This window comes from Periplaneta americana, chromosome 11, assembly GCF_040183065.1.
Source record: "Periplaneta americana isolate PAMFEO1 chromosome 11, P.americana_PAMFEO1_priV1, whole genome shotgun sequence".
Taxonomy (NCBI): domain Eukaryota; kingdom Metazoa; phylum Arthropoda; class Insecta; order Blattodea; family Blattidae; genus Periplaneta; species Periplaneta americana.
Window position 1 is genome coordinate 36,023,437 of NC_091127.1, and position 26,399 is coordinate 36,049,835.

Consider the following 26,399-nt stretch of genomic DNA (forward strand, 5'->3'; position numbering starts at 1 on the left):
TCGGGATATGGGGAGAGGGTTAAGACGATTACTTACGTATTTGTTGACCTTAACTTCGACGGTCAACATGGGCACGGAGCATTTGATTTGTGTTGTGGAATTTTACCGTACGCAACCGATGATAACAAATACCCTGTGTACGACTTGCCGGCGCAAAACAAAGTTCGAAAGAGGTTATGGTAGCACACAGACCGTACAGACCGCCATCTGTTGCTACGACGTTCAAGTTATACCGTTCACGTTCTCAAGTTCAGATTGAAGAACGCCTTAAATAATAGGCAACTTCTCTAACATATAAGCTGAAACTCGCTTCAAATCGGTGACCCAACAACAGTGACGTCATAACACACTTTGAAATGAACACCCAGTAGTTATTTAAATACAATTTAAATTAAGTACCATATTAAACGATTTATTCTTCTATCAAACACGAATGTTCCTTGGACCCAATGTTCTATTTTAATTATGTAATTACTTATATTTATTTCTAATAAGTGCAGCGGAGCGCACAGGTACAGGTAGTCATCAATAAAAATAATTGTAATTGTAGTACACTGCAATAAAGTATATATTATAGACAATATTTCCTCTTCTTCCTCCGTTTTTTCTTTCTTCTTCCAACATTGCTTTCTTTCTTCCTTCCTCCCTCCCTCCACCTCCCGGTTTCATTTCAGGAAATGATTTAAAATTACAGCCAAAGGTTACAGGGATGAAATCCAATACATGTATGTTTTAAGGAGGATTTGGAATGGTAAATATTGTGGTATCTCAGATTAAAACATTGACTCTCTATGTACAGTTTAAGAGTCATGAAAGATCACAAATCATATCTATTTTTATTATTGTTCAGAGGACAATCATATTACACACAAATGATAACAAACATTAAATATAATGTTCGCTAATCATTTCATACATTTATACCTCAAAATGTACGTAACCATAGGCATAATATCTTAGTTTCAATTAAAATTAACTGTTGTAAGCTATAAGACAGCAGAAAACTGGTACTCTTCAAGTGTGATATCGTGGCATTTCATAATAGATTAAAATGTTTTGTCAAATATCGGTGCATACATTTCATTCATGACATGTATAAAAATAAAACACACACAATCACTCCTATTCTATACTGAATTTTAATTTGCAGAGATATAAGTGCAAGTTGCAGTCAGTTATATTACAAATAAACCACAAACGAAGTGTAGAAATTACAGAGAAGCAAATCATAGCATCATTATAAGAAACATTTCTTAGCAGATTAGTATTATTGCTAAAAGAGTAAGACTTCAATTTTATTAGAATAAAAATAATTAGAACCTAATTAAATTCTATTAGTGAATAAAATCACAAAAATCTTTAATAACAACTTTGAAACATTTTTATTTTAGCAATGGTCATTAAAGGAGAAAAATTTGCTCCGGCGCAGGAGAACGAACCCAGGTCCTTGATTCTACGTACCGCTGAGCTACGCCGAAGTTCAATCCACAGCACCAAATCGAATCCCTCTCCTCTAGTGTTTTTCCCTTTGTGGTCTGATTGTAAGACCAAAAATTAATCTTTATGTAGATTTTTATTTTACTGATAAAGTGTTATGCTATTGATGTCAATCGAAACTAACATATTATGCGTACATATTACATTCATTAGCTCAGAAATATTACAGAAATAGTATCACTTACAACTCAGGAATTAATGCAAATACCTACAACTAAATTCTAATAAATGCTAAAGTAATGTGCTCAAAATAAAATATTTGCTGAGACGTTGTATATTGTGTATTATTTTTAAGTGTTGTAGCATAACAAAAATAAACCAACAATAATTATTTTCTTTTCCTTTTCTGGTTATTGTATTGTAACAAAAGAATTGAACAGTACTTTGTAGTAAATAGTGGTTTGCACAAAAATATTTCGTCTTCATTAGCTTCACATGATATTAAATATGTCTTTTCGACATTTCTGGTCTTCTCTCCTGGCCGTGGCTTAGTTGTAACTCACTTCTGAGGTTGGGGCGCCTGGAAGGCGGAGTTACATTACCCCGATGATGTGATAGGATGATTATGATAATGTGGTGCCAGGAGAGGTCTTAAATCTAAACTTAACCTAAATTCCAGACCATGGACGAACACAGGAATAATCCCCTTTAAGGAAAAATTCCTGTGCTCTAACCAGGAATCGAACCTGGGACCTCATGAACTATAGCCAGAAGCTCTAACCACTAGACCATGAGGCTGGTCAAATTAACAGTATATAAAACCCATGTATATCCCCACATTAATATATGGAGCCGAGACATGGTCTTTGACCTCCAAACATAAGAGTCCACTACAAGCCATGGAAATGTGATATTTAAGAAGAATAGAAGGAAAAACTAGAAGAGATAGAATACGGAACCAAACAATATGGCTAGGTCTAGGAATTGATCCTCTTGTAGAACAAATAAAATTATCAAAATTAAGGTAGTTTGGGCATCTGGCTAGAATGAACAATGACAGATACCCAAAAATATGATATTAAATATAAATTACCTCTTATCTAGCATCTCGTTTTGTTTACCTTTCACTACCTCGAACCCGGAACATGTACCTTCTCTCTATTCCTCTGCACAGAACATCCTTCTACTCATCATCTTTCAGCATACCTATTCCACGCCTCTGGAATTCTCTCCCTGACCATGTCAGAGACTGTCGGACAATATCAAAATTCAAATTTAAATTAAAAAATCACATTCTAGTTCATGGAATTGTTTGTTGAATACCTGTCAGGTTGCGCAAATTCGCCTTAACCCATGACATATAGTAAATATTGTAACTATACTGTTGTAAAATTGACAATTCGACCCTCACAAGTATATTACTTTCTTCCATTTTTCAGCAGAAGCAAATGAAGTTTTAAAATGATCGTGTAAATCAGTGTATACAGATAGTAACAATAAGATTTTACATATGATTGGGAAGGTTTAAAGCTACAATAATAGTACTGGACGAAAAAGAAACAATTTAAGACCATATTAACTAGCATAACTCAAAACCATAAAAATTTGAGTTGCAATGTTAGTATTTGGGAGGGTCGAATTAATATGTAATGTATTTATTATTATTATTATTATTATTATTATTATTATTATTATTATTATTATTATTATCAGTTATCACTATCATCATTGCTATCTCTGTTTTCTTTCTTTTTTCTTGTATTAGCTCAATGAGAGCTCTATAGTGTTATTTTGACTCTGTTGACCCTCTATAGGGCTTTAACTTAATTTGTATTATTTTCATCAGTGTCTGTATTTCTTTTTTTGTATTTATATGTGCTATCTGGTAGGATGGAAGAGAAGGCCTTATGGCCTTAATCCTGTCAGATTAAATAAATAAAATAAAAAAATAATAATATTCACATTTTAAGGCATCGTATATTAAACATACTTTTCTTTTATCTGTATACTGTCAACATATTTTGCATTCTTCTCCCACTAGATGTTGCTTTGGGGAGTTCTCGGCAACTTACTTTTACTGACACTGTATATTGAACATGAAGAATTGTTATACTAACAGATGCCAAGTTAATCTGTTTCTATTATCTGTCTGCTGGGTAGTCATTAATGTGAATACTTCAATATTGGTATTACACTCGGAGAAAGGGAAAATTAAGCTGTGACCAGGTGATAGCGCATTTGCCTGCTGTTCTGAAGCTGTGTCGGGCATGGGTTCAATTCCCGCTTGGGCTGATTACCTGGTTAGGTTTTCTTCAAGGTTTTTCTTAACTGTAAGGCGAATGTCAGGTAAACCATGACGAATCCTCGGCCTCATCTCGCTATCAGCAATTCCATTGACAATAAATAACCTAGTAATTAATACAGCATCATTAAATAACCAACTAAAATATTGAGCTACAGTATACTTGCTATCGCCTGAAGCTTATATATTGCTCTCTCCAAGAGCACAGTTTTTTAATAAGACTATGACAATATACTCTTAAAAAGTCGTCATCATCATCATCATCATCATCATCATCATCATCTTCCTAACAAGTATTAGGCCAAGTGGCCTGTTACGGTCTCAAACTAGCGGTATAACTGAAATGTCATATGCAGAGGAAATGCTGTATAGGTGGGAACCCCACCAATTGCACCTCTTTGGGCTAGCAACCCATTGAGCGTCATTTTTACATTGCTTTCAAGTCTCAACAGAAGCCTCAACACTTGAAAAGTAAAATGTCCAAATGTGTAATTTTGAGCTATAGACCTGCGTTAGAAGTATTTTTCTTATTTTTTGTGAATTATGCAAACCATATAGGTGCACTTACAAGGTACTGCCCATCTCTAACAGAGGGAATAACTTTTAATAAGAAATACTCCATAAAAGCTATTTACTCATCATTCACTTCTTAAATAACAACATAACAGAATTACAAGTCATTAGTAAATGATCTCAAACGAGCACATGGTTTGATCTAATGAGAGCACTAAATTAAAAAGAAAATCTTTATTAAGAATAATAAAAACTTAAGAAACATGTCGACTATTAACTTATCAGTACTATAAATAATAACGCATTACTTAAATCATACATTTTGTATTGTACAACAAAATGATATTACAAGGATTAAAGCTATATTTGTGACATATAAATTTTGGCACATTACAAGCATAAAACGTACTCAAACATGCAATACAACCAAACAAATCCTTCAGATTAAAATTATAGATATGGCAATAAATAATGTCAACTATAATAGTTTACTGCATCTTATCGAACTTCTCAAACATTCATACAAAATTAAAACGAATAACTGATTAGTACAAAATATCTATAAGCAAAAGTTGCAAAAAAATACAGTTTGTATGATTTCTGAATAATATATACAAGATGTACATAAATCTTCTATTCGCAAACAAAAATTCTGTAACAATCCTTGACGTTTATAACCTGATACTGGTACGTGTAATTTTTTGTAATTGTAGACTTCAATATGTCAAGCATCATTGACATTTCTCATCAAATTATCATCAATCATAATAACAAATAGAAAATCATTCTGGGTTACAAATAATAAAACTTCCTATAAGAATGGCAAGCATATTGAACATCCATTTTAAAAAAATAACAAAATACAAGCAGTACTTTTAACTGATTCACTTAAGATAAGAAAGAAAAACATCTAATTTAACACAAATCTTTCAGATAGTGAAGTATAATTCAAAACAAGTTTTCACTTGCTTTATCTCAAGGTTCAAGTGAATTACCACTTGAGATTATTTGATAGGCAATATATTGAACTTTCGTTAATCAAACATCATGGACAATTTACTGTTTTGCTACTTACATTCTCCAATTATTCATTCCTACATTCTTCCTACATTTTAGGAACTGTCTTTTTTTTTTTATCTGTACATCTTCACAAATTCTCTCCTAAGGACACACTCCTTTTAACAGAAAGATAAAACATAATGGACAACTGTTTTGCTACTTGCATTCTCCAATTATTCATTGCTACATTCTTCCTACACCTTAGGAACTGTCTTTTTTTTTATCCGTACATCTTCACAGATTCTCTTTTGAGGACACACTCCTTTTAACAGAAAGATCAATTTGGGTCATTTTTATTTATTCATTAAAGACATCAGCTCAAAGAATTTGAGTGACCACAAGAGTCCTGAATACAATAAACATGTATAGTATAATGTGATTTGAAATATTAAAGAAAAAAGAAAGTAAATTGTTGAAGGCAGATAATATAAGAGGATTAATTGAAATAGAGATGATGATGTAATATTTGAAGAGAATTCTTGATAATATTCATAAAAATAGACATTACATAATCAAAAGGAATGTGAAGTTCCTTAAGATAATTCCATGTGAATTTTGTAATTGAACCTCTACTGCCAAACAGCAAACCAATGACAGACCATTGTTTAAGAGGGACGTTGTACTTTTGAGAAAAATATGGCAGACAGGTTCATATATAGACTTCTTCTCAATATCAACTTCGGTGGCTTGATTTAGGTTCCTTTCGAAACGGATAGTAGGGTCAAGATAATTTTCAGAGACTTTAACATTGGCGCAAATAACCAATCATTCTTAAGCAATTAAACGTGTTTGATTCAATGAATTTTCATATAATTTAAGAAGGTTGATATATTGCCCATAGTCTTTGTTCCATGCCTATGGATTTCAATTACTTCAATTCTTAAATCGAAGAAAGTTCTATTATGTAAATAACCCAGTCATAAGACACTTCTTAAGACACATATTACAAATTCAGATACTAATACGAAGGAGATTGTAAATCACTTTTTATAGAAATATTTACTCCAAAAGAAATATTTTACATTTGTGCACACTGTCTTTTAATATAATCATCTTAATTTCATATCTATAGGCACAGATTTTGTACGATATATCACTATGCCTGCAGAACTTTTTTTTTAAATACCAATACTATTTTTTATCTTCTAGAATATGCATTAGACTGTTATGGACGTATTATGATATTATTTTTATAAATTTTCCAGAAAACATTAATTCTCCTTCCTTCAGTTATTGATTTTGATTGGTAGAACTGTTTTCTGTCTTCATATGCGGCACCAGCAGAGGGCTTTGATGGACTAATATCCATACAAAGTAAATTTGCGCTCAATCATCTGCCATCCTTCTACACAAATATTGAAAATGCAAGCAAAACTTGTTTGAAAACACTATTAGCCCAACCTACTTATTGCTTTAATTGTGGTATCGTTAGCTCACAATTTTTTTAGCAATTTACTTCAGAGCTTCTTTTATCCCCGTGCACTAACAATGATCATGTTTCAATTCGTTAAACCTCTAAATTCAGCTTCAGCTAGTTTATTTTTGTTTCACGTCTATATGGTGAACAAATTAAAACTGAATTGTAATCTTATACCATTGCTAATCAATACTAAATTTAATATTAAAAACACTTGCCTTTACCCATAATTATTTCAATGACGTAGAGTACAAGGAAGAAGAGTTGTCCTCTTGAGTATGTTGCGTCCTCCCTTCAAATTGTCAATGCTGGTGCCGTTAATACCTTTGTCCAATATTTCCTATAAATAAATTCGCATGTCCTATTAATATTGTTTCGAACTCTGCTGTCTTTTTCTTCAGTAACCAGAATATGTTATAAAAGTTTGTTGGTTTCATGTACATACTATAAGTATTTTTTTTGTTTTGTTTTATATGCATTACATTATACAAACAACGTGTCTGAATTACAAGTATACAATCAGTGATACATATTCGATTATTCTTTTCGTGCATTACCTTAATGTGAGATAATTTCTGCCTTTTGAAGTTACATAACCCTGAAGAATAAGCAGTGTCCTCAGTCACATGTTACAAAATTACTCCAATGAGATATGTAAAGATTAACTGGTCCTACAGAATTATCGGCTATGGTTATTACTGATTGCTAACGGAGAAAAATTCGCTCCAGTGCCGGGGATTGAACCCAGGGCCCCCAATTCTACGCACTAGGTGCTCTACCACTGAGCTATGCCAAGGCTCAATCCACAGCCCCAGAGCCACAGAACCAAAGGAAAAGGATTCGATCCAGTGCTGTGGATTGAGCCTTGGCATAGCTCAGTGGTAGAGCATCCAGTGTGTAGAACTGGGGGTCCTAGGTTCGATCCCAGGCGCTGGTGCAAATTTTTCTCCGTTATTAATCAATACTTCAATGGGACTCAATCCTTATGTACTCGTATATAAACCACATAATAATAATAATCCGTGGCACTACAGCCCGTGAAGGGCCTAGACCGACCAGCCGGCTGCTGGCCTCACGCCCACATGCCGAAGCAGAGGTGGACGATCATCCAACCAGAATGGAGATATCATGTGGTTAGCACGATGATATCCCCAGCCGTTATAGCTGGTATTCGCAACCGGATTTCGCTACCTATCGTAGCTCCCCAAGTGCATCACGATGCTGGGTGGGCACCGATCCCATACACTGGCCGAAATTTCATGATAAAATTTCTTCCATATAAACCACGTTGTGTATAAAAATAAAATAAAAAAAAATTACAATTAAGTTTGAGTTTAAAGAGATGTTAGGCCTACTTCAATTTCTTCATAGAAAAAGCAATGGCATAGCCAATAGGTTATGTATTTAGTTACACGAAGTGTAATAGCAAACACAATTATTTATTTAGGTTTCAATGTATCATAATAATTTCAAGACATCGATATGACCATTAAAATCTAGAAATGTATTGAAGTGATAGATGTAATAAACTAGGCTTTCAAATCCTTCCAAGCATAAAAGTATGTGAAGTTCTTTCTCGACCATTTGGCCTATGGTGGTGAAGCAAGGGTAATAAGATAAGTAGATAAATTGAACAGAAGCAGTCACTGTGAAGTTAGCAAAAACAGCCATAGGATATATGCTATTGAATTATCGTCGGAAAGAAGATACATCGGTACCTGAACTTTACTGGATTCAAAATTACACAAGTCCATACAAAGCTAAGATGAAAGACGCATAACATCTGCTGAAATGAGATTTTTGAGAAGAACTCCTGGGTACAGCAGTTTAGATTACAAACAAAATAAAACACTAGTTAACGAAGTCAAAATAACCCCTATAGCTGAATATCTCCGTGACTATATATAAAATTGGTTACAACACATCAATAGAATGCAACGTTCCAGAATACTACCAAAACAGATGCTCCAGTACATCCTGGAGGAAGATCTGCGGGTCGACCATTCCGAAGATGGTGGGAGACCGTAACAGGCCACTAGGCCTATTACATAACAGGCAGATGATGATGAAAATTGCAGAAGTAACTGGAAATCATATATCGAAAAAACGTCAAAAGAATGTTTAAATCTATTAAAACATATCTCATATCAATAATTCTAAACAAACCATCAGCATCATTAGATACCGTAAAGTGGGGTGACTTTGAATGCCGAGGTGACTTTGAACAGCAATTTAGCGCCTTTCTAAATTAAATGCTGTACCCAATTGCGAAAAAACTGAACTAATTTATTGACAATTTAAACAGTATTTTCGCAATTGGGTACAGCATTTAATTTAGAAAGTCGCTAACTTACTGTTCAAAGTCACCTCAGCGTTCAAAGTCACCCCACTTTACGTTACTTAAAGTTTTCATTTGCTACGAACAAAAGCTCAAAGTTTTTTATTATGAACCATCCCAGCTCTCCTTCAGAAATTAAAATTAAAATATTATTAATACCTCGATATAAGTTAGATTTATCACAATAAAAAAGTGACGAAGTTAAAAACTTCAAAACTGTTTGTACATTAAATACAGGTTGCTTTGTAGCACTAACATAAACAAACCTCTTCAGTGTCATTATTGTCCGATGTGTCAGAGGCAATGCATTATGAAACCCTACTGGCATCATTACAATTTATATATTGAAGTGAAAATATGCATTAACTAAGACAAGAGTAAATGTTGCAAAATTTGATATGCTACACAGTGGGTTTATAGATCATTGATGCTCCACCTCCCCCCCCAAAAAATTCACCCTTACCACTAGTGTTGCTAACCCGGGATCTCCCATATTTGCCCCTAATTTTCAACAGTCTCCCGACTCCTGTATTTTCCTTCTCTTCGAGCTTTTTTCTCCCTTATATTTGCATAATATAAAAATCATTATTCCAAACATTTGATTTTGCCGTGAATGATGATTGTTTGTATGATGAATTTTGTTATTCAAGAGTTGCATTGAAATATGCAGTCTTTATAGAAAGTAAGCTTGCCAAGAATGAGTTTTAGTGTTCACGCATTTAAAATCAAATGTTACCTACAAATTTGGAAATATTGTCTACTTTTGTTCTAAGCATACCAAGTAGTAATGCTCATACAAAGAAGGTGTTTCACTCATGAACAATTGGACACATGCTCGAAACAGGAGCATGACATATCTAATCAAATCAGAGCTGAAAACTGCAGTCGACTTCAACTATTACGCGAGACAAAATCTGTCTCAAAATAGTCTTAATTTAAGCCTAGTTGGCGAAGTGTAGAATAAAGTTGTTTTTTTAGTAACTGAATCGAATAATTTGCCAATTTCATATCGTCGGCTTAGAGTGTAAACCTACTAACTGCCAAAAAGAAAATGTTACAAGAAAAGCAAAAAACTAAGTTTAAATTAACTCTGAAATTTTAGGACCAAATCCAAAGTACAGTTGGCATTCGTACCTGTACCTACTTTAAATTTGGTCCTAAAGTTTCAGAGTTAATTTAAACTCAGTTTTTTCCTTCTCTTGTAAAATTTTCATTTTGGCGGTTAGCAGGTTCACACCCTAAGCAGACAATATGTGAAAGATTCCTTAATCTCCCGTATTTTCTTCAAAAAAAGTTGGCAACCCTACTTATCAGAGCTAAATATTAATTTTTAACTTCTTACAATCTGAAATACTGAAATACAGGTGAAACTAGTTGGGGCTATTTGTAGAAGTGCCCTTGAGGGAGACTATCAGCAAGGTTTTTTTTCTTTTTTAAGGAGGGCCTGCAACACAATCTGAAGCTTATTGTGCTTACTTCCTTCGATAAGGATGATTGTTTAAGTCCTTTAAGTACCGTAATTCACTGCTGCCATATATTGATTCAACTACACATCGCCCAGTTCCAAAGAAATCCGCTACGAGAGCCCCTCTATCCTGTTAAAAAAAAAAAATGTTATGTTTTATTTAACGACGCTCGCAACTGCAGAGGTTATATCAGCATCGCCGGATGTGCCGGAATTTTGTCCCGCAGGAGTTCTTTTACTTGCCAGTAAATCTACTGACATGAGCCTGTCGCATTTAAGCACATTTAAATGCCATCGACCTGGCCCGGGATCGAACCCGCAACCTTGGGTATAGAAGGCCAGCGCTATACCAACTCGCCAACCAGGTCGACCCCTCTATTCTTCTACCCCCTAATACTAACAGCAAAATTACCCTCTATCCTTCTACCCCCTAATACTAACAGCAAAATTACCTAAAGCTATCCTGGTTTGTGTATGCAATAATTGTGAGAGGTGGAGTGATGCCAAATTAGGTACTATTGGGTCACTATCATCAGCGACAGGTGGTAAGTTGTGAGTTTAGCACAAAGAATGCCAACAGACCTTTAAATTTTCCTGCAACAGCCACATTGTTTTCCAATGGTCAAAGTCCAAACATTGTATGTTGCTGCACTTATCACTAATTATTTTTTATAGATTATAATGTCCTGTGATACTCCTTATACAGAGAAAATGTGGCAGCTATGCTATTCCTTTCCCTATTCCTATGGCACTATGGCACATGCCAGTCATGTGGCAATTTCTTTTTATCTCAACTCTCATCAATGATAGCGACACAATATTATTGATTTTTTTTTATTTCAGTAGGTTATTTTACGACGCTTTATCAACAGCTTAGGTTATTATGCATCTGAATGAGATGAAGGTGCTAATGCCGGTGAAATGAGTCCGGGGTCCAACACCGAAAGTTACCCAGCATTTGCTCATATTGGGTTGAGGGAAAACCTGGCAAAAAAACCTCAACCAAGTAACTTCCCAGATCGGGAATCGAACCCGGGCCACCTGGTTTTGTGGCTAGACGCGCTAACCGTTACTCCACAGGTGTGGACACACAATATTACCTGTTTCGAGTTTTCACAGGGCTTTTTCTGCTAATGATAAAATATATGATAGTAATAGCAATTATTTTGAAGATTTAAGCAAGAGTAAATTGAGTAAATTAAATTGGTGAAGATATAATTTGAAATGCAAAATGTGTGTAATACTGGGGGGTGGCTTATATACAATATTGGCAATTTTAAACCATAATTAATCAAAGGAACATTTTAAAAATTGGTTCTTGAAATTTCTTCTGACTTCATGTGTCTTTACATTGCTACCGTAATATGTCTGCATCAAACATTATCATGATGACCCAGACTCGAAATTACTGATACTGGTACGTCTTTTTTTTTTCAATCAATTAAAAGACATCTCATAACAATACTTTCCAAACAAACCATCACCATTACACATTACAACTGTAAAATTTCGCTACTTTTAACTACACTAGTAAAACATTTGTACTATTATATAACTAAATATTTTAGCAAGTTATTTTATAACACGTTTACAATATGTAATTATTTACAGAACAACTTATAAATGGCAAGCAAGACAAATCTATTATTTTATATAAAAATATCACAACGAAGAAGAAACTACACGGCCTATTCCAAACAAGCATGGAGTACCGCTATTACTGGTACTTTACAAGTTAAAACTTGTTTGTATATAAATATAACACTAATCACTAATATAAGTTTCTTGTACACTCGTATTTTTATTATCAGAGAGTCAATAGTTACAAGTCATGCTTCCATTGTTCTATTTCACGAAAGTATTAGGATTAATAATATTGTTGTGTAGCTTATATTGATTTTACTACCAACAAAATAATGGTCATACCTTCGAGTGTTATTAGTTATTAGCATTGTATAAATCAAATGATTTGAACATAGTCCTGGTCGCAGTAGTGAACATGATGAACTTATAACGGTGATGAGGTTATTAAGATTTGGTGCGTATCTGTAAGATGAACTTTGTGACTCTTGGCTTTCTACGCAGTCTCGCTCCATTCTCTATTTAATATGCCTCTAGGTTTTCCATGCGACAGAAAAGGAAATATTGGGCACCGAGTATACAGTTTATGTATATACATGTAAATCACCTAAAATATGCCACAGTTTTTAAAAAGTACACATCATACTTTATTACTTTAATTCGAGTATAGACGTTTCACGCAATCATTACAAATCCCCTAAATTCTCTGTTAATATAAACATTTTTTTAGAGTATGAATTAACAATTCCCCGGCTTATAAAATTATTTCCCTGACTCACAATAGCAATATTTTTCCCTATCAAGGAAAATTATTTTTTCCCTCTCGTGTCTTTACTTACTAAAATGTTTAATATCGTTATTTCCAGCAACAAAATCAAAATTCCGTCATCGCCTGGATGCCACATCTCTCCCAACTTGAATGAAATTTGTGAGACAAGGAAACAACACCATTCTTCACATTAGCAATTTGAAGGTAATTTTTTTTATGATTATGTACGGTATGTAATTACTGAAAAAATACACGCAGTTTATAAATACTACTGCATGTTTATGAACTCATGGCTGTGCATGATAATTAATGTAGCTGTTGTAGACATATTGTCGATGTTAAATACATACAGAATATAAATAACGAGGCACATTAAATCTATATCATATTAATCTAGCGATTAAAATAAATTGAATAATTTCAAGGGAAAAATTGTACCGGGGCTGGGTATTGATCCCGTGACCCTTCACTTAGTGCATGAATGCTCTACCGACTGAGCTACCCCAGGAACTATACACGACACCGTCACAATTCTTCCCTTTATATCCACATAACTCAAATGGGCTGACAAGATACCAGAAACCCAATTTTGAGTGCACACAATTCTGTGTGACTTAAATTGTGGCTTTCTATTAATGTACAGGGAAGAATTGTGACGGTGTCGTGTATAGTTCCTGGGGTACCTCAGTCGGTAGAGCATTCATGCGCTAAGCGAAGGGTCCCGGAATTGATATCCGACTCTGGTACAATTTTTCCCTTGAAATTATTCAAGCCTGCTTCACAGGGAGCTTCTACCTGAAAGCCAATTTAGCATAATATATTCGTTACTGTAAAATAATAGTACATTATGCAACAAGCCTATAATGATAGTAATTAAGACGCGAGTATGTTTGTTTATGAAACCAGCACAAGCGAGTTTCATAATTTTCATACGAGCGTCTTAATTACCATTATAAGCAAGTTTCATACGACTTTTTATGCTCGACCATATTTCTAACTTGAAATTATTCAGAAGTATTCGTTTTATTCGCATCTGACTGAAGATCGGAAGTGACCTTGTGCATAGCTCGTGAATTGTGAGATGTGCGCAGACGCGAAAGTATTGATTTTTTCCGAGGAACAATAATGTCATTGACCTTGACCTAATTTAGAGAATAACATGAACTAATTTTGATATAACCTGGAAATTGATTTAGAATTGAAAAACGAGATGACAAATTGAATTTATATTCGATCCCAGGTGGTGACAGGATTTTTTTCTCGTTGCCAAACTTTCAGAACGGCCCCGAGGTTCACTCAGCCTCCTATAAAATTGAGTACTGGGTCTTTCCCGAGGGTAAAAGGCGGTCAGAGCGTGGTGCCGACCACACCATCTCATTCTAGTGCCGAGGTCATGGAAAACATGGGGCTCTACCTCCATGCCCCCCAAGTGCCTTCATGGCATGTTACGGGGACACCTTTACCTTTTATTATTTAGAATTAACGCTAATTATTATAGTGACAGAACATAACCTTCTGCGACAGTATTGGATTTCCAGCCTCCGTGACGTTTCCCTTGTTGTCTTTCGATTGCATATCCGAGAATAATCGAAAACCTGAACTTTAATGAATAGGTGTACTTTAATTACATGCATTAAAGGACTGCTACCAGGTGTATAATTACTACATTTCGGCATGGTCGAGCATAAATTAATTTAATTTCAGGATCCGTGAATCTTTTTTCGAATCGAAAGGGATCCGCGATCAAAAAAGTTTGGGAACCACTGCCCTAGAGGAAAAGTTTTGCTCTAATGATTAAAAAATAACAACTGACGCACTTTCTAATAAGACAAAACATTTGTATGTTCATTTGTGGAACAGAAAAATAGAACTCGACACTTCACAACGTCATACTTTTGTGGAGTAGGCTCCATTAAACGTAGTAGTAATGGCAGCCTGAAGCAAAACGTTAAAAAGAAAATCTATCACGGTTATTTCAAAGTCTATCATAAACAGAACAGCTGTTTCATCTTCATAGTCATATACTAAAAAAATCAATAAATTATCTCACATTTCAATCCAAACAATTGCATCGAGGTAAATATCACAAAATTCGTTTTCTGATGTAGATTTGTTTTCATACCGAAAGACTTGCAGTTTCATTTGCAAAGTTAAAATATAGTCTATAAACAGTACATAAAAATCTAATTTATAAAAGAAAAATATAATCGGTATCTTACATTAGGCAATCACCCATTGATTACTCTCTCTTCACTGGCATAATTCCATTCAAACAAATGATTCGAGCAATTTTGGCAAACTGATTTCTCAATCAGCTTATTTCTCTGACAAACGCGAGGCCATACAATCAGGAAGAGGACAACAACCCCAACCTGATGGAGCAGTTCTGAAACAAGACAAAACTTCAAATAAGAAATCAAGCATAATCAAATATGTGCTTCAAAATTTTATAAGTACCAATCTATACCTACATCCAACTTCAATCAAACTAAGTACTTATTACAAATACCCACATAGTTAAATCAAATTCTTACTTCAAATGAAACATAATTTATTTTTCGAAATTTTTTTTTAGAGTTTAAGTAATGTTAATTACAGTCCATACATACTTGCTGCTGAGTATTTATATATAACATGCTACGTTTAGGTTTGTACCGTTGCTTATGAGATTATACAAGTTGGTGCATAGTGCTTGAAATACGGGTCTAAATTGGTTCCCGCAAGTGAATTCCCAGAATTCGAACTCGAACCTGCTCGTTTCATAGTCAGATGTGCTAACCGTTACTCCCAGTGGTGGACCATCAATATATTTACATATTATGTTCTTTCATATTCTAATTGAGTGACGGGAAGTATTTTTAAATTTCATAATCTAAAGTTATGTTGAACTCTACTAGAAAAATCAATAAAATTTCTGTCATCAGATCATTATTTATATTGTTTAAAGATTTGTCACATCATTATGTAGGATTAATTTCTTATAAATAAAACACAAATTACAACATATATATATATATATATATATATATATATAATCTTCCCTTCCTAAAATTAGGATGGGCGGAGTATTCACATATATACAATAAGTAATTGATTAACTAGACGGACTTACTCGTGTTAATTATGTAAGTTTGTGCGGCTTACAGCTGTTTCAGTGCTTCATCACACCATCCTCAGAGCCTACTAGATCTCGACGTCATCTCGAACTTCTCTGCCTGTTATGTGGGTGCATGTGTGTGTTGAGAATTTGATCGGGGTGTGTTTTAGTGTGTTTGTATATTTCGTATTGTTCTAGTGTGTTGAGTTTTTGGTTCTTGGGTTGTATGTGTAGGATTTCCATGTCCGCATTTATGTTATTGTATGTATGGTTAGCATTGGTTATGTGATCGGTGTATGTAGATGTATTGTGTCCTCTGGTTATTGCTTTAATGTGTTCTCTGTAGCGTGTTTGGAATGATCTACATGTCTGTCCAATGTAGAACTTGTCGCAACTATTACATGTGAGTTTGTATACACCTGTGTGGTCGTATTTATTTGTTTGTGTTTTTTGTGTGTTAATTAACACGAGAAAGTCCGTCTAGTTAATCAATTACTTATATTCAAGTGTTAAAAGTAGTGTACACAAGATTCAAAATAGGCCTATATACAATATTTCACATTTCAATTTTCAAACAGTTTATTGATAAAGATCGGAAAGCAAGAAAGCATTTTTGGGAAAGATGTAGGTATGTATGAATGTACCCTACATGTGTGTGTGTGTGTGTGTGTGTGTTCATACGTATGCATGTGAAGAGTCCACTGCAAAAGGGGGAATGTTGAATGTATTACATTTTGCAGGAAATGCAATTTAAACTTTGACATTCCCACTCATTGTGTGGTATACCAATTCTTCAACATGATGTAGATCTGGAACTATCATCTTTCTTGCAGTGCAAAAAAATGTGTTATATTCTACTCCCTTTGACCTATAGTACTGAACCTTCATCTCATTTTTCACAAATTTAGGACATTCCCCCTTTTTGCAGTGGACTCTTCATGTATATACGCATATGTGTATCAATTTATTATTTTCATTTATCTTTTACAGAGGGACCCAAAGGCTTACATTCCAATGCCGAAAGTTACCCAGCAATTCTGCTTCAATTTTTTGGGGGGAAACCTCGGAAAAACCCAAACAAGTGAATTGCCCCAAACAGAATTTCTGCTCGTTTCACGGTCAGAAGTGCTAACCGTTACTTCCAGTGATGGACTATCAATATATTTACATATTATGTTCTTTTATATTCTAATTGAATGATAGAAAGTACTTTTAAATTTCATAATCTGAAGTTATGTTGATCTGTCATCAGATTATTATTTATATTGCTTAAAGGTTGTCACATTGATTACCGGTATACATTTAAATATAAGGATAAATTATTCAAAAGAAGGTAGGCTATAGTTTAAATATACAGATGACCAGCTTTCATGTTAACATTATTTCGAAAACATTAAGAAACTTGGAGAAAAAAGTAGCAAAAGTAAAAATTTGGAAAAATCATATATTATGTGATCTATAAAATGCTATAATTAAGTTATATGCAATATTTCAAGAAATTAAGAAAGGAAAGGTGTAAAGCTAATAGTACAGTAATGTTACAAATATTCCTTATTTAACGTGTTTATTTAACTATTACATCATGTCTGTTTTATACAGAGTGAATCATAGTAAAAATCAGTTAATAAACACCATGTTTAATACAAGAAATAAGAAATGCTACTTATGTACAAATTTACACGTTTATATACAACTTAATATTATAAAATATTAAAATTATAAAAAAGTTTCTAAATAAATAAAAATTAAATCAAATTAGACCTATGGTTAATTGAAATAATTACATTCGGAAAATGTATTATTTGTCTTTCTTGTGTTAAATTTTATATTACCTCGTTAACATGTTTCAGTCTGCTATTGGCCATCTTCAGAACTGGTTGTTTCTGGTCTCGATGCCTTTTGTTTTGTTTCCTGTGGAGGTGTGTTTGTGTAGTGTAACTTGGAGGCAAAGTGTGTGTGTGTGTTCTGAAATTGAGTTATGTTAACGAGGTTAACGAGGTAATATAAAATTTAACACAAGAAAGACAAATAATATGTTTTCCGAAGTGATATAGTGTTAAAAGTTGTGTAATCAAGATGTATAATGAAATAATTACATATTGTGCAAATATTATATCGATAACTTGTTTTCTTTGTTACTTGTAATTCTTTTGTTGCCATAAATCTGAGTGATACAAAATACTAATTTGTAATCATGTGACCTTCACATTAATTAATGAATTTTCACGCCAGTGAAAATACCTAGGGTAACTACCAGTATTCAACTAAACAAATGCTTTTGATAACTGGCTTAAAATACGAGTTTATCCAGATATTTAGGCCTTAACCTCTTTTTAATTCTTGGTAACATGTGTTACATATTAAGCAGTGAATGTGGCAAGAACAAACAAATTAATTCACGTAGACTTTTTTTACTGTAGGCTAGTAGTATTTATGTTATAGTCATTGGTTCAATTTACAGGTAACTTGACACAGCTCAGAAACATTGTAGATTAAGTATTAAATAAAATAATGAAGTGATAAAAATAATTGTAACCAACTTTGGGATACTGCTACATGAATGAAGAACTGTAAACCATCCCAAATCTGGTCAGATTTAACCTTAATTTTACAAAATTAAAAATAAATCTATGAGAAGTAATAAAAAATCGATTCCAGTATAAATAAAATAGATTACCGACAGGACAGAATTTAAAATACTTTCAGTATTCGTGTAAGTAGGTATGTTTGTTTACTTTGGTAAATGGCGAGAAGAGCAGTTTAAGCATATTTTGCTATATTACAACATTGAGCTTTCAACTAGATAATTTAAAATTAAGGGTTTTTTTTTTTTATAGAAACTAAGAATTATACGATTCTCTTCCAATTTATTCAGTCTAATTATTTTATGAATTTACACCTACAAGTAAAAAATGTTAATAAGTCTATACAGAAATGTCATCTTGTGAACCGTTCATCCATAAAAAGCATCATCTACTTAAAGCCTCCCCTATGAAGTAAAAGCGTGGTTATAAACTTTTGTAGTACGAATGGCAGAAAAAGTACAAAAATTCAAATAAATAATTAAATAAATAACAAGCTAGTCATATTTAAAAATATTTTACATGCATCAAGCAGTACAACTTAGTACTACACCCCATTTCACCGAAGAAGACTACTATCATTACATCTGAAGAGTAACTCCACTCTAATTACATGCAAAAACCAACTATACAAAATAGGTATTAAAACTATTACGCATTAAAAATTGTACATATACCCTATCTTCTTCAGTAGAACAGGGTATAGATAATAGCCAACTCCCTTACCCTGCCTCGTTTTCTGCTCACACTTGACACCCTTTTGGTTGTCCTTCCTCATTGCTGGCTTCGAACCGTTCATCTGTCCATCACCAGCCAGAGAGATATAGCATTACCGAACAACGTGTTGTCCAGCCTAACAGATACTGTCGTCAATCAAATGTTAGATTCTTAAGCTCCATGTAGCCTCCACAGAACTTTGGGCAAATTTCTCTTTTACCAGACCGATGTGATGTACGCTTTTTATATACTATTACCCTGAAACAAATTAAACATTATAAATTTAATTTTATATTTACAACACAACTCAATAAAAACTAAAATTTAAAAGTATGGAATGTATACTAAAGAAGTTGTCTTCATCGCCAATCACCACATTCTGCATTGAACTCCACTGCTGAATATGTGGTAAATTGTAAGTAGGTTTAAACATTTTAGAGCAAAATAAAATATAAAAATTTAGTGTCAATAACACTTTGAATCACCGTCATTATAATCTAAGTAATTATTTAAAACTGAAATAAAACATTCACAAATTTAAAACACACATTAAATTGCCATCTTTTTCTTTATTACCATTTTAGATGAACAACAACAACAACAACAACAACAACAACAAAAATGCTTTATTATCCATTTTGTCAAATTAAACTTAAGTATAAAATTGTCATTTTATAGTCGGTTTTGCAAACAAATGAAAATGTAGCTGTTTATGAATTTGCAATAAAATCAATTTTACCGTATCTTAGTCACAAGGTGTACCGGTACTGTTTATGAACTGTTAGCAACTGTCAGAAATAGCTCATTACTTCACATGTGAAAAAATAGTACCGGTATCTTAGATACCGTAAAGCGGGGTGACTTTGAACGCCGAGGTGACTTTGAACAGTAATTTAGCGCCTTTCTAAATTAAATACTGTACCCAATTGCGATAAAATTGTTTAAGTTGTCAATAAACTAGTTCAGTTTTTTCGCAATAGGGTACAGCATTTAATTTAGAAAGGCGCTAAATTACTGTTCAAAGTCACCTCGGCGTTCAAAGTCACCCCACTTTACGGTATCATTATTATTTTCATCCTGTGAAGTAATTTGTTGATTAGACACACACATTTCATTTATATCCGCCCTGTAACTTAGCAACAAAGGAATTTTACGTCATGCCAAGGCTTCAAACATTTCATTAAGGCTAACTAACATTATATTAATAAGAAAGAAAATATTTACAATGATTGCTAGGATAAGAAAAAAAACTGTATATTACACGTGGCTGAAAGTCCATTATGTGTTTGTGAGCTCTTTCACAAATAATGGTCAATTTAAGCCACTTAATTTTATTTTAATTTAGTAGTCTGACCCAATATTTTGGATTTGTCCTGTGACACAGAATAGCTCACAATAAAATTTAAAATGAAAAATTATATAAACAGGTTTCAGACAAAAGTGAATAAGACATAAGAAAAAAAAATAGAACCAAGTGTAATTTAAATTGAATGTACACCATAAAGATGCTGACGAAATATCGCTACAGAAAATTTTATTATGGTGGTGACGATGGCATCTTGAAGATCTCTCGTCAGCTTGTATTTTTCCCTCCACTTTACAAAGGCTTTCGGAATGGTGCCTCTCGCTCCGAAGAAGAGACAGGTAACTGTGATTTTTTTCTATGTTGTATTTCGCCGATAGGTACTGAATCGTGGGCTCGTAGATTTTCTTTTTCTCTTCATTCGCTTCAGATGGTTGAGTGGCTGAGATTTCAAATCTGATGGTAGGATCAATTATTTCGGCTGTCTGTTTATTCCTATTTATAGCTATGATATCGATCCTACGATTGCTTCCACCATCAGCAATACAATGAACTTCCTCGTGAACGTCTAGATTTTTGGATCAAAGTGCATCTGCGATCATAGAACATATGGTGTTGTGACGTTTTATTCTGTGTACTTCTCCCTGTGGGCAACTCCCAAGCACATGTGGTAAAGTTTCATACTCACTGCAGTGCCTACAGTGGGTTGTGCCTGTAGAGCGACCAGGGAGAGAACATACTGGTGCCACCATCGCAGTCATTTTTAGCATTTCTCTCCATTCAGAACTTGATAATCCGTCATGCTTGATGATCCACGAGTTGGCTGCAGGTACTTCTTCAAACAATATAACTCCTTTTCCTTTCTGGGGGTATGCACACCAGGTTTTAAATTCACGGTACCGAAGATGTTGCCTTAATTTCTTCACGGATCCTGTAGCCTCATAACCATTATTGATAACACAAATAAAAACCATACCATTGCAAACGCATTATAAATTACGGAAAACAGAACAAACAGTATCTGCCTATAAGGCAAAATTATAATTTTAAAAAACAGTGACGTTTAATTTACATGAGAAAAGAACTTTAAGATTACACTCAAAAGATGAAGAATTTCAAATCAATATAGGTAATAAGAACTTATTGCTAATAGTATTATAAATAGCAGAAATTATAAATATGCTAAAATATTACATACAGACATATCAAGTACAGTATCCTTTTCAAATCACTGCATTTCATAAATACCTATAGTTGTACTAATAGTTTAATATATTATAGAATTTAAGTTATAGGTATCCACTCTGTCCGTCTCTCTCTGACACCCAACACAAGATGTCAAAAAAAAAAAAAAGAGAGAGACTAGTGTCTTAAAAATTCATTATATGTTTAAACATACAATATTACAAAATAAAATTATTTATATATGGTTCCGTCAATTGCTTATCTTTAATATATAAATAAGTCAAAACATGACCTAATTATACAAAATCAAAATAGGACCCCGGTGGAGGTGAGGACAAACGTTTTCGCCATAAATGGCATCTTCAGGTCCTTTGTTAGTCGGTAAACACTAAATGAATACCTTAGCATATCTGGTTATCTTGGAAATACACATATACATGCAAGTACTGCACTTGAAAACACTGACCTAATATATAAAAACTACAAAAAATTATTCATACTACGAGATTATATTTACAATTAACCTCTTAAAAACATGACTACTCTATTACATTACATTATTATGTTATAAAATAAAATTATAGTTGTTAGTAGAATAATTCGACAGTTTTACATGCATTAAATCGAAAGTATGTACATACACCTGAAAAAAATTCATTGAATTATTTATAAATTATACATTTTATTTCTCAGCATCACACAACATGCAGCATATAGGCCTATTTATATTATATATATATATATATATATATATATATATATATATATATATATTACTTATTATAGACATCTAAGACATATAATCAAAGTTATTAGTTAATCAAATCAGCAGTAGGTCAATTTTCAGAATCAATCAATCAATCAATCATAGTGTTCTTCCCAAGGACAGGTCTTTCACTGCAAACCTAGCATTCGCCAATTTTTCCTATTTTCCGTCTTCCTCTTGGTTTCCACATATGACCCATGTATCTTAATTAATATACATAAATTCAATATAAGAGTTCTCATGACCATTACTTTATAACAGGGCCGAGCATGAGAGCGGCTCAGTCTAGCCGGCCAGAGCTGCTCTCGCTCCGAAAGGCACTTCAATTCCAAGCCAGAGCAGAACGCTCACGCAGTGGCGGACTCGCATTGCAGCTACCTTCCCTGCATTAATATAACTTAACAAGAGCCACGGTTGTTCTAGTCATTCAGTCTGTCAGTACATAATAGTTTATAAGGATATTACATCAATCCATTGTACAGTACAGAATTTATAACACTCTTATTAATTTAATGGAATAAACTTTGCTCTATGCACACACACAAATCATTAGGCTTATTTACATAACCCATACGCACATACTGCAAACTCATCACCACGGTTCTACGAGACAGGCATATGGCTTCCACTTCCCCTACTTGCTGTGGACAGAGTTCATCTGCCAATATAATTAAACATCGCTTGATGAATTCACCTTCGTTGAATGTTTTCAATTCCTTTGCAATTTCGTGGCAAATTTTGTAGCTAATTCTCATAGTCGATTCACTAAGTGCATTATTGTCATCTTGTTAATACATAATATAATATAATATAATATAATATAATATAATATAATATAATATAATATAATGTGATGCGATGCGATATATGATATGATATGATATATGACCATAAATTAATACAACTTAAAGAAAATGTTTCTCAGGTACATTATATTAGAGTATCTATTCGATATTTATATTGCATTATAAGTTATTATAATACATTTAGTAAAAGATATAATTTTAAATTATATAAATATTATGATATATCAGAGTATAGTATATTACAGTTCATGATATATAATATGATATATTATAATATATCATAATACTTGTATAATTTAAAATTATATATTACTAAGTGTATAATAACTTATAATGCAATGTAAATATCAAATAGATACTCTAATATAATGTACCTGAGAAACATTTTCTTTAATTTATGGCGTTCATTACCAACATATTAGTCATATTCAGTAGCATGTTGTAAAGAATAATGTCGTTAGATATTGAACTTCTTAATCAGTTGGAGTGTTTTATGACAAATTAAACTCTTTGCTAATCCACTACTTTCTACGAAAAACAACTCCTCCTTCCATGATACATTAAAAGCATTGGGAGTAGCGGGACACTTTAGTGTATGAGCGGAAGCTCCGTCTTCAAAGTTCGCCATCATACAGCCGAGTCACCACTGCACCGACACTGAATGACGTACAGTATGCATACGTCACACTGCTCGCAAGACCCGCTCTTTAAAGCACACAGCGCTCATTTCTCAGAATCACGTAATGTGCTCAGCCCTGGTTTATAAAGTAAAATAGTGGATCATAGCTAAAATATTAATATTGATATGATAATGCCTGTAATTTAATAATGTAGTAAATTGTTAGGCATATTTAATTAATTTTCTGATATTAACTCCAATGACTAGAAACAATAATTCATAATAGTGAACACACTAATACACAAAACGTTTTGGATGATATGTACAGTACATAAAATATTATTTCAGTTACTATAAATCTTAAATACTTACAATAAGTATGACATGTTACCACATATGTAGAGACAAATAACATTTCGTTTTGAACATTTTTATGTGAGACTACAGTATTACGATTCAGTTGCAGGTACAAAGAATTACAGTGACTTACTGATGTGTGAAGAGGCACTGTGGCTGTGAAGAGAACTCGTAGATTACGTAACAAAGACAAAATGACAACAGAAATACCTCAACAAGAAGAGTTCTTCAATTGCAGTTAACTACCAAATGTCTGTATGAATTAAATTGCCCCCTGTTTCCTGTTCATTTTACATCATCTACTCCTCCTATGACCTTGCGGAGGAAAAAAAAAAAGAATATGTGAAGTCAGATAAATGAAGTAATTAGGCTCCTACAGGTGCTCCTGCACTGGTGAAATGACGTTACATAACCAATTTTAAACGCCTTTGTATCTTCCACTGCGCTTAAACTCACAAAACTTTAATTCAAAAGTAAAGTCATACATTACAGGTGATGAAGGCAGTATACTAGGATATGTAAACTGAAAAAATTCCAATGCTGATAAAACTTACCAGAATTATTAATAAGTAAAAAGGTAAAAGTACACAATGCAAGAAGAGGAGAAGAAAGGAAAACGCAATATAGGCCAAGTATGTTAATAGCTATGGTATTATCAATAAAACGTTATTTAGTGTTCAAGGTTCCACCTTAAGCATACGACTTATGTAGCATGACTTCATGGTTATGAAGACAAAATATACAAGGATTATTAGTATGTCTATCAACATTAGTGGTACATACATGAATGTTAAAACACTGCAGTAGAACACATTATTACAGAGATCTTTACAGAAATATGAGTAAAATAGCAATATTTTTAAATATTTAACTTTAAAATAGACAAATAGTATCACTGTTATAACATACTGTTCGAATCAGATAACTACCATAAACTGGGGTTACTTTGAACACGGAGGAAACTTTGAACATTTTTTCAGAAAATCATATTTAGCTTTCTACATGCTGTATTTATGTTATAAATTATCATAACTCATTCTCATACCACAGTGGTTCAGTGCTGTGCTTACTCCTCTCTCTCTCTATCCCTCCAACAGTCATTTGATGGATGTTTTCATGTCAAAGAAGTAGTAAATAAATAGCTACACCAAAGAAAGTACAATTTCTCATTGCTTTACTGGCTTCTGTTAAATGTATATAGCGATAAACAAGTAGTTTTAGTCTGCAGCCACAATTAACATAAAAATCGTTTGATACTTACCTGTACGGTATATTCTAATGCAATATTGTAGTCCCTTCAACTTGTTACAAATACTAAACTCGAGAGGTTCAGGACGCAATACTAGGGAAATAGACCATTTCCCTAATAATTTGTCCTGGACCTCTCACATGTTATGTCGGTAATTAATACAAGTAGGCTAGTGGGGAAGTGTTAACCTACAACAGTGTGTTAGAATAAACAGATAAGTATCAAACGATTTTTATGTTGAACGTATTTGTGGCTGCAAACTAAAATCATATGTTAATCACTATATACATCACACAGAAGCCAATGAAACAAACGAAAATTGCCTCCTTTGGTGTAGTTTTTCTGGAAAAATACCATTTTTTATGTATACTTCTGAATTCCAGCACTGTAGAGCTGGACCATTTATGTTTATGAAGATCAAAGAAGATATATTAGGAATTATAAGAGATGATCTAAGATCAGTACAGATCTCCATGTAAAAATACCGTATAATCTCCATGTACGAAACTTAAGCACCCATAAACTGTATGGCTCCATATAGGCAAAATTTTCTCTTCCCCATACGGTTCATTAAAAGATTCTGGGTTCCCATACATTGTATGGCCCTGTATAGTCTCCATGACAGCATTGCTTATAAGCCATAAGGCCCAGGCTCAAATCCCACTCCATCCTGAATTTATAACTTGTGTTCGGCAAATCTGTGGTTCAGATAACACAGGGGTTTTCTCAGGGTACACTAGTTCCCCTGTGACATCCCAACAATTCTTCATCATCATCATCATCATCATCATCATCATCATCATCATCTATTAGGAGTGCAATGTAAATCCGTTTATG

The 26,399-nt window shown here is 33.4% G+C and overlaps 1 protein-coding gene across 2 annotated transcripts in view; it reads right to left on the minus strand.

The window, feature by feature from the left end:
• Window positions 1–786: 786 nt before the first annotated feature.
• LOC138708925 (trehalase-like) overlaps window positions 787–26,399 on the minus strand; it is a 409,827-nt gene continuing 384,214 nt past the window's right edge. Inside the window, exons 6-8 of one of the 2 annotated variants that reach the window (XM_069839288.1) lie at window positions 19,287–19,535; window positions 15,101–15,267; window positions 787–7,068 (exon numbers count right to left, since the gene is read on the minus strand). In XM_069839288.1, coding sequence (XP_069695389.1) covers window positions 19,430–19,535 — 106 coding nt within the window. In that variant the 3' untranslated portion in view covers window positions 787–7,068; window positions 15,101–15,267; window positions 19,287–19,429. Of the gene's footprint in view, window positions 15,268–19,286; window positions 19,536–26,399 lie in introns of both variants that reach the window. The other variant, XM_069839287.1, reaches the window with a different exon arrangement.